The 10720-nt window shown below is 29.0% G+C and overlaps 1 protein-coding gene across 1 annotated transcript; it reads left to right on the forward strand.

Annotated features, from left to right (window-relative positions):
- The first annotated feature begins 494 nt into the window (after positions 1-494).
- LOC133804188 (amino acid permease 1-like) lies at positions 495-10024 on the forward strand. The gene is made up of 7 exons (XM_062242351.1): positions 495-769; positions 6238-6471; positions 6592-6685; positions 6804-7021; positions 7167-7312; positions 9003-9230; positions 9384-10024. Exons 1-7 carry the CDS (start codon positions 643-645, stop codon positions 9825-9827), a joined length of 1491 nt encoding a protein of 496 aa, XP_062098335.1. The 5' UTR covers positions 495-642; the 3' UTR covers positions 9828-10024.
- The last annotated feature ends 696 nt before the right edge of the window (positions 10025-10720 follow it).

Genomic DNA, 10720 nt, shown 5'->3' on the forward strand with positions numbered 1-10720 from the left:
TAAATTTGCGGATGTTAGATCTGATACGTTCTAGAGTATTCGACATCTTAGGGTGCTTTTAGCATTTATGTAAAGGTAAAAAAATAATTAGAAAAGAATAAAAGTTTGACTGGGAGAGTCAAGGGTCTTGTAACTCATCCTCACTTTTAGTGAACGTTGAAAACATATTCAACTTGGAAATGAGAAAACTAATTCTAATTCTGCCCACAAAAATGAATATTAATATTTCCCATATATATATCCTGTAATTAATAATTTGTCAGGCTAGGTAATAATCAACTCCACTACTTGGCAACCAACGAAATAATTCTTGCATCATATCTCTCCTTTCATGATAAGGAGAATAATTTTTCAATCCAATTATTTCACGCCACGTGGTATTTTGGAGAACCCATGTAGCATCGACTTGGAAAGTTTGCATAATGATCATATAATAATATATAGTATACATTTATATACTAATCTTATATATAAAGAGTAGTATATGAGAGAGACCAACATCACATTACTCTCTTGTGTTAAGTACACACTTGATACTTGACACACTTTGGTGCTTCTCTCTCACTCTCTTCTCTGAGCCTGAGCCATTAATTCTTATATAGATACAATATAAACGTTACATTAATTTATATACGTATAGACATGGGAAGTACTATGACAGAGCCGGCCGATCAGATATTGGAATATGGGTTTTTAGAGACTGGTTTGGTGCCTCAGAGAAAAGAGGAAGCGCAAGAATTAGACGATGATGGGAGACCCAAAAGAACCGGTATGTCTTCTTTCTCCATCTCCATCGAAACTGTTATAATAAGTCTCTCACCGTAATATCAGCTATATATGCTAATTACATAAGCTGAAGTATATTTATATATATATATAGTAGCTTTATTTGTATATATATGCACAAATACTTAATATGGTCGTTGTACTCGCGCTTATTCCTAATAAGATTGAGAAATCTCTTTTACGTTGTTTTCAGTTTTTTGTTTTTAAAATTATATTTTCATAATACTTTTCAAAAAACAACAAGTATTTGGTTAATATTTTTTTAAAATAATATTTTAGCTTTAGTTTTTTCTAAAAAATTCGTAAATAAAAAATTAATAAATATATTACAAAAAGAAAAATTTTTTAAAAATTTATAATAAATAATGAGATAAAATAATGTGAAAAAAATGATAAAAAATAAAAAGAGAGAAAGTAATGAGAGAAATTTTAAAGAAAAAAAATTGAGAAGAGCGAAATTGATGCAAGAAAACAAAATAAGGGAGAAAATGGCGAGATAGAAAAAATAAGGAGAGAGAAAATGATGATATAAGAAGTGATGAGAGATAAAATAATGAGATAATAAGTGACGAGAGAAAAAAATAAGGAGATCAAAAGTGATGATAGAGAAAATGATGTTAGAGAAAGTGACGAGAGATAAATTAATGAGAAAAAGTAATGTGAGAAAATAATAATTAAAAATATTATGATAAATTTTTTTTAGAACAACTAAAATTAACTTTTTATTGTTTTTAAAATTTTCTGTTTTTTGTAATTTTGTTTTTAAAAATTATTTTATAAAAATAATGTCAAATATCCTACTTGTTTTTAAAAAATAATTTTTAAATTTTAAAAACAAAAATTATATTTTTAGTTAAGGAGTCATACCCTCAAATTTTGCTTTTGCTTGAATTAGAGATTACAAATTATAAATTTTGATATTACATATATGTATATTGTTTTTTTTAATATTGTTAATAACATTAAAAATTAACAAAAGGCTTCAAAAAAATGATTTGCTTAAACAAGCTTATTTATATTTTTAAAGGGCCGATGAAGAACCTAAGGTTCTATATATGGAACAGGCCAGGATAGGACCGCCGCCAATACATTCTTTTTTTTTTTTTTTATTTGTAACGAATTTGAGTACTTGTGCTAGGGGTGTTCATATAAACCGCAAACCGTGGTTTGGAACCAAACCGCACCGCACTAAACCGCCAAAAATCATAACCGGTGAAACTGTTTTTGATGGTTCGGTTTTAACCGGACCGTTCAACTTTTTGGTCACGGTTTCTAATTTTTTAAAACCAATTAAACCGGACCGGACCGTAATTTTTTCTAAAAAAATAGTTTTTAGAAATGTTGGTTCAAAGATTTGAACCCCTACACTTAAGTTAATATAAAATCTACCAAACCATCCAAGCCAACACAATTTAATTGTTTAAGATATGTTTTTAGTAGTATTTAATACATGCACAAGTTTCCAAAACTAAAAAAAGAGAAATGTAAAGTCCCACATTGTTTAGAAAGTAAACATTTCTTTTTCCAACTTCTATAAAATGATTCAAAATATTTATACTTACAACAACAAAGAAAATAAGCTTCTTGTAGACTTTTATGGTCTTAAAAGTAAAGCTAAAATTATTATTATTTAAATACAATTATTTAGTTAATTATTTCATAATAAAAAAAGTTTAAAATTTTAATAATTTAGTTATATGGTTAAAACCAAACCAAACCGCACCAAACCGTTTATTTATGGTTTGGTTTGGTTTGGTTTTTTAATTTTAATGGTTTGGTTTGATTTTTCATTTTGAAAAAATCGCACGAGCGGTTTGGTTTCAAAATTCTTCTAAACTGCACCAAACCAGACCGTGTACACCCCTAACTTGTGCAAATACAAAAATAGCAAACTGAAAACACTTGCATGTTTAAATATATGCGTGTGTACCAATCAGAACGAATGAAACAAAAAATATGATGATCGTATATATGTACAACGAAAAACAGAACGAATGAAACAAAAACAAAGAATCGAAGAAGAATATATTTATATATAAATAAACAGGTAGTGCACCAAAAAAAAAAAAAAATCTTTCGTGGGCTCTATTCGTGTTTTTGGTATTTGAATGATTTTTAATTAATTTTTTTATTAAAGTATATATTATAATTATTTAAAGTAATTTACAAAATTTTAAAAAATTATTCTAAAAGTAATATTCAAATATATAGTTTTTTATACATGTGTTTATTATTTTTATACACATAAAAAATAATTTGTTTTAATCTTGTTTTTTACATTATAAATTATCTGAAATTTTTAAAAAATTTATAAGACTTTTTAAATAGTTACAATATACACAATCATAAAAAATTATGCAAAAAATCATATTTAGTGTTAAAAACACAAACAGAGTTTTCCTAAATATATATATATATTTACTCATTCCCCATAAATCTACATAAATATGGCCTATCATTTTCCCAGGCCCCTTTGTAGTTGATAATATATATATATATATATTTAATTTATATGTAAAGTCAGTTCTGAAGAGAATTAAAGCTAGCAACCATACAACCACAAGGAATCGGGTTCGTATGTACCTATTGAAAAACGATGTATAAGTATAGAATTGATCATTTATTAAAATTTATATCTTTATGTGTTTATTGATGACCTTTTGCTTTTTCTGCGATGCTTACCACAGCATGTACACATTTTTAAGGAGGACCACAACCCAAAGAACAAATATATATGTAAATAACATATATGAATTCATTAATTACATAAGATAAAATTATTAAAGATGTGCACTTGGACAGTGGAATCTGCATATATTTTCCATGGCTTAGTGTTTTTTTTTTTAAATTTTTTTAAGTTGTTTGTTCAGAAATGAAAATAGAAAGTTATTTTTATTGTCTTTAAAAACAAAAAAAAATATTTGGCTAATGATTACTAAAATGATTTTTTTTTAACAAAACTTTCAATATATGAAAATTATTAAATATATTTAAAAATAAATAAAATATTTTTAAAAGTCCCGAAAAATAGATACTTTGGAAAAGAGATCATAGCACAAAATAATAAGATGAGGATACTGAGAAGAATATCAAATTTGAAGTAAGTAATATGAAAGAGAAAAAGGGAGTAAAAAATAAGAGAGAGAAAGTATTAAGAATGAAAGTGAGGAGAAAGAAATTAATAAGAGACGAAATATTATGAAAGAATGTGACGAGAGGAATAGAAAAAATAATAATGAAGAAAATAAAGAGAAGAGAAAGAAAATAAGGTGAGAAAAAATAATAAAAGATAAGTATTGATAAAATTAAAAATAAGGTGATAAATGAAAAAAAATTGTTTTAAAAAAAACATAAAATAATTTTTTATTATTTTCAAAATAATTGTTTTTTAATATTATTTTTATTAAAAAATAATCTTTAAACATTGTCAAATATTAATGTGAAAGAGGTACAGATTTTCCAAATCAAATATAAAAGAGGAGAAATTCGATCACTTGGTGATACAACTTAAAATAACATTTTTAAGTTATAATATTATAACTTAATTTAATAGATGGAGGTTGTGTATAAGTAAAACTATTTCAAACGAATTATCAGAGGCTCTTTAAAGTACAAAGGCCTTCAAGAAAATTAATATTATAATGAATTTTTTCCAAAGATGATAAATGTTGTGAAACATTTAATTACTTGTCTTTCCATAAAAAAAATGTGAAAGTTAGAACACAAATAGAAAACTACTACTGTGTATATATATTTTCGTACCCTTTCAGTTTTCCCAAGAGCCAGAAATGACATGTTATAATATAGTTGTACAAACATATATGTTTATATATGCATTAAACTTGGAATGAAAGAATATATTGTCTACTATATTAAGAAGGACAAAAAAAAAAGTTACATTATATCATAATAATTACTTAGCTAGTTATTAGGTTATAACTTCCTGAATGGGAATAAAGTATTTGATGGATTAAGTAACATTACTTTAAAATGTGAGTGACTTTTGTATTATTTTTCCACTGTAATTAAATCGTGCTTGAGCGTGAACAATATGTGCTTTAGTTACTCGCTATATATATTTTAGAGTAAATACGTGCACCCAAACAATATATATATATATAGTGACATGTTAGACTAGCTAATTACATTATTATCAAAAAGTAAAACTCACTGTTTTATCACTATGTACACATATATTATTGCTCATATACTTTATGATATTTAAGAAAAAAAGAAAAAAAATGATATTGTTAATTGCGCGTCAAATAATAATATATAACATTTAGATATATATATATATAATTAAGTAAAGTTTTTTGTCCTTTTAAATTGGTGCTGAAAAGATTCGACATTTGATTAGTTAATGATGTATAAGCCATCTCCATTAATTGAAAATATTGAAAAATTATCAGCCGATGATTTTTATTCTCATGCGAATACTTTAGATGTCGATTTAATATTTTATCCATGTACCATCTTTATATATGTAATTTTAAAGTTCAAAAGGTCAAGCTAGCTAGTACTCTCTCTCTTTATATAAATATATTTGACTCTCTTTTATGGATAGACTAATGTGATGTCTAAACTATCTAAAGATACATTTGTATAGGTAATATTAAATTGATTTTTTTTAAAAGTAAAATATGTCTTTATTTCTATTTTATATTGTTTTTTATTACCAACTTTTGTTTTTATGCGTTAATATTTTCTTATATACATACACAAAATTTTTATTTATTTTACAGGACAACCAACTACATTCCCTCTCTCTTATGAATAGATAGAAAGATATTTATGTCCAAATATATATAGGAATTAATGTTTTGTTTACAGAAAATAAAAATTATTCTTTGTATTGGAAAAGGAAGAAATTTGTATGTTTTTCCAAACTTGAAGATAAAATACTTTCATAATGGCCATAGGCCAATAACTGCAAAGAAATTGAAGAATAAATTAGATGAATTAAGTTTGGTCATTCTTAATGATATTCTAATTGCATATGTTACAAATTATAGGGTACGTGAATATATAAACGTACAGATACAAGAATATGTGATTATAGAGGCACTATAAAAGTACACAAATAATATCACTAATTATGTGACATCAATTTTAGTCACCCTTTGTTTCAAAGTATATATATATATATACTACTCTTATTTTGAATTGCATGTACGTAAGTTTGTAGTATAAGAGGAACGTAGAATATTATTTTTGAATGTTATAAGTACTAATTCGGCGAACACACACACACACAGAGTTGGTTAAATTACGTATGCCTCTACTACTACTATCAAGCCAAAAGGAATCTATTTAATTAGTTTGTAACTTATTATTAATTAACTGATTTCCAATAAATTTCTTAAGTATTTTCAAACAGAGTTTTGGCTTTCTAAATTGTAATTTGCACTAATTAATTGGATTGGATTGGATTTGATTATATATGCATAGGCACTATGTGGACGGCATGTGCGCACATCATAACGGCGGCCATAGGGGCGGGAGTTCTGTCGCTGGCATGGGCGATGTCACAGCTGGGATGGGTGTTGGGTATAGGCATTCTCCTACTTTTCTCAGCCATTTCCCTCTATACTGCCACCCTCTTGGCCGATTGCTATAGAACCCCTGACCCAGTCACTGGCAGAAGAAATTACTCCTATATCGAAGCTGTCAAAGCCAGCTTAGGTACCAATATATATGTAACGTTTTTTCTTTTTCTTCTTAGGTAATAATTAAGCATGCAAGCAGCTTCTTTATGCATTGTCTAAAAATAAATAATTTTGTAATCATTGGTGAATTAATCAGGTGAAACAATGTGCACGATATGTGGATGGATCCTGTATGGAAATCTTACCACGTTTGTGATCGGCTATACCATAACCACTGCCAAAAGTCTAGTGTAAGTTCCACTACTTTACCTTCTTAGGTGATGGATATCAATGAGAAATAGTATGGTTTTGTAACTTTTGCAGATTATAATTAGAAATTGATATGTTAATTAATGCATAACTGATCAGGGCTATACAAAAATCGAACTGCCATCGCAAAAAGGGGTCAAATATGCCATGCAAATTCTCCAATAACCCACACATGATTGGACTAGGGATTGTCGAAATATTGTTATCCCAAATTCCAAACTTCAGCAAGTTGTCTTGGCTCTCTGCCTTGGCTGCCGCCATGTCATTTGCATATTCCTTGATCGGAATCGGACTCTCTATTGAAAAGATTATAAAAGGTACGTACGTTACTTATTAAATCCAATAATTAATCAATTAATATCAAATGAAAGAGAATTAATAATAATATATATATAATTATTAGTTAAATACATATTTAAATAAGCGAGAAAGTTGTGGTTTGGAAAATGCATATGCATGCAGGAGCTGAGGGGAGAACATCTATTAAAGGGGTGGCCGCGGGATTTGAGGTGGACATGTCTGCATCAGATAAAGTTTGGAGAATGTTTGCGGCTGCTGGTGATATTGCTTTTGCTTGCTCTTATGCTCAAGTCTTTATTGATATCCAAGTAAGTTTCATTCCCATTAATTAATTAAATTATTATTATTATTATTATTAAAGTTTCTTTAGCTCATTATTCTGAAATAAATATATATAAATAAAACGGGTATAACCATTGCCACCAAATGTTGGAAGATACATTCATTATTACAAGGCATGTCTTTTAGGAAGACAAAAGTTACTAATAAATAAATAGATTTTTACATAAAATATATTCAATTTCCCTAAAAAATTACATTTTTACTGTTAAATATATTTTTTTATTTTTTAATGTTGTTTTCGAGTTGTTTTTAAGTTATTTTTATTGATGGTAGTTGTTCTAATGTTATTATTTTTTAGTTTATTTTAGGGTGATGCGTATAGTTGTTTTTTCTAAAGCTGTAGTTTTATAATCATGAAACTTTAAAAATTATACTTTTAAAAACTTGAGTAATATTTTTGAAAAAAAAATAGGAACAATTAAAATATATATATTTAAGAAAAAACCCTATAAATAAATAAAAAGATCCGCTATATTTTTTCTTTGCACATTGATTTGGGCTATATATTATATATTCCTCAATCTAAGGTCCCAAATGTTCATGAATGAAAAAAGTAGCACTTCTAAATATATTCTTTGGTACAATGTATGAATAAAAAAATCATAATGATTGTTATTTATTAGATTTGGTGATCTAGTTAGTGTGATTCAAAATTAAGGATGAAAGTATATAGTAATAATTAATGGACACATTCTTTATCTTTTCTTTTCTGTGTCCCACCACCATTTTTAGAAAAAAGTAAAATCTCTCCATATTCCATAACTTCTTCGAAGAAAAATTCTATACCACCTATATTCTGGTTTTTCTCATCAGTTCTTACGGGATGTTTGAATGAGAGTAATGAAATGAAATACCACATCCGAAAATCCTCAAGGAATCAGCTCTCCATCTTCACCAAAGGCCAAGCTACTCTAGTGCTATGTTCCAAAAGCCTTGATCCAAATTTGAAGTACGTACCATTATATTCTAGGCCTGGAATGAAAAAGTTCAACAATAACTATGTTTTGGGGAATCAAACTCCTCTGATCTGATTGATTTCAATTTGAAATTGATTTCTATTCGTTTCTTTCTTCCATGAATACTATCGAATCATAGCTTAAATATGACAAAAAGTAATGAAGATAAGACTCGGCATTGACTCCTCCTGCTGAACCAAAGCAACAGCAAATTAATCAAATTTGGGTTCAGATTTTGCTTGTTGGATTGTGTACTCCTTTTTTCCTGCGTAGTAGAGTTTGTTTGTTGAGAAGAAGCTTTCTCCAAATAAAAAGGAATTTTTACAAAATTGTTGAGGTTTTTCTAAATTTTTTTTAAAAAATAAGGTGCCAATAAAATCCAAACTATCTTGAATGTATAATTGGCATTTTAAGTGAAAGTGATCGGAAAACAAAGAATTTGAATTTGGGATCTGCTAAAGAGAAGAAGTATAGTATCGCTAGGTTATATCTATTCTATATCTATGACAAAAAAAATTGATTTCAATCCATACTTAATGATGCTTTGGTATATTTAGAGTATTATTATATGGCATTATATATTTTACAATTAATCAATTCATTAATTTTTATATATTTTTTCTCTTATATTTATTAATGCAATCCAATCCTACTATCCATAAACGTAACCTTAAGGTACAACAATATAATATAATTTCAGGACACATTAAAGTCATGGCCTTCTGAAAACAAAGTGATGAAGAAAGCAAGCACTATAGGAGTGTCAGTCATGACAACATTCTTCATGATGTGTGGTTGCTTTGGCTATGCTGCGTTTGGAAACCACGCGCCGGAGAATCTACTTGCAGGCTTCGGATATCAAGAGACTTCTTGGATCGTCGATTTGGCTAACCTCTTCATCGTGGTGCACTTAGTTGGAGCATATCAGGTGTGAAGAAGTTACTATAAATGTATATTATATTTACGTTAAGGTTAATTAAGTTAGTTTTGATATTATACTAACTCTATTATATATACTAGCTAGCTAGTTGACAAGGGCCCTCGATCGATATTCATTCTATAACCCATTGATGCAATTCAGGTACTAATCCAGCCAGTGTTTCGCATAGTAGAATTGTGGGCTAGAAAAAAGTGGCCTGAATCAAGATTCATAACCTGCGATTACCCAGTTGGTGGCCCTACCTTCATGAATAGTAAGAATATAACATTATTCAGTATAAACCTGTTTAGGCTAACTTGGAGAACGGTCTTTGTTGTGATGGTGACTGTGGTGGCCTTAGCGCTGCCTTTCTTCACTGATATGTTGGCACTTATGGGTGCTATCGGCTATTGGCCAATCGTGGTGTACTTCCCAGTGGAGATGCACATTTCCCTTAATAAGATTCACAGAAGAACCGTCAAGTGGTTTAGCCTCCAACTTATCAGTTTAGTGTGCTTTCTTCTTTCTTTGGCTGCGGCTACTGGTGCTATTCAAGGACTCTACAAGAATCTCCATACTTATAAGCCATTCATGTCAAAAGACTGATTTGGATTATATCTGAATGTTAGACTTGCTTATTAGACAAAAAATTAGGTTACTTCATTAATTTCTTGTTCAAGATAGATTTGTATTCTAAAGAACTGCAGTTCTACTTTAGTTTTATAATCCCAAATGTTGCTCCTAGTTGAACTTTAATTACTACCTTTAACGTCATCGATCCAATAAAATTGTACTTGATCGAATGAGATGTGTTGGTAACATATTATCATGTTTTGATACCTATATATATGTCAATTATGAACTCACAAACACATTACAAGCCTGAAAAAATGAATATTGAATAAGATACTAACAAAGTTACTGTGTATATTCACTACTATAATAAAAACTTTAGGCCTCACTTCTTTCTTTTTTCTTTTTTGAAAAAATGACAAGAAAGCATTAAATGCCCGCTACACAAATAGTATTGGGGAAGTATTTGTTGTGCAAAGCACTAGTAAAAACTTGGGGACAAATGTTACACGTTCTTTTTTCAAAGTCTTTCACATAAGGTGTTCTCGGAGCACATGGTCATCATTACACATGTTAATCTGGGAACTTTTCGCGAGGAGCATGGATGAATTAACCTGAGCCCCATTGAGTGGCCCGTCACCCTTACATAAAACAAGGTCTATATCGAGAACAAATGCCATCGGCATAAGCCTGAATGTTCTCGGTATAGCCTCTACCGAGAACATGTTCTCGGCAGTAAGTCCTCGGTACAGTCGCGTCGGTAGAGGCAAACTTCTACCGACGACATTCAATATGTTCTCGGTATAAGTTTTACCGAAGACATGTCGTCGGCAGAGAGTGGACAATGTCCTCGGCACACCCAGTCCAAATTTTTCATATTGATGGGCTATACCGAGGACAATGTCCTCGGTATAGACTGAGCTGAT

Source organism: Humulus lupulus, chromosome X, assembly GCF_963169125.1.
Source record: "Humulus lupulus chromosome X, drHumLupu1.1, whole genome shotgun sequence".
NCBI classification, from domain to species: domain Eukaryota; kingdom Viridiplantae; phylum Streptophyta; class Magnoliopsida; order Rosales; family Cannabaceae; genus Humulus; species Humulus lupulus.

What these genes read in the sequence shown, in the direction of transcription:
- LOC133804188 (XM_062242351.1), top strand. Translation starts at nt 643, where the DNA reads ATGGGAAGTACTATGACAGAGCCGGCCGATCAGATATTGGAATATGGG. An exon ending in AGCTGTCAAAGCCAGCTTAG is followed by an intron (nt 6,472 to 6,591) that starts GTACCAATATAT and finishes TGAATTAATCAG; the next exon opens with GTGAAACAATGTGCACGATA. An exon ending in TATTGAAAAGATTATAAAAG is followed by an intron (nt 7,022 to 7,166) that starts GTACGTACGTTA and finishes ATATGCATGCAG; the next exon opens with GAGCTGAGGGGAGAACATCT.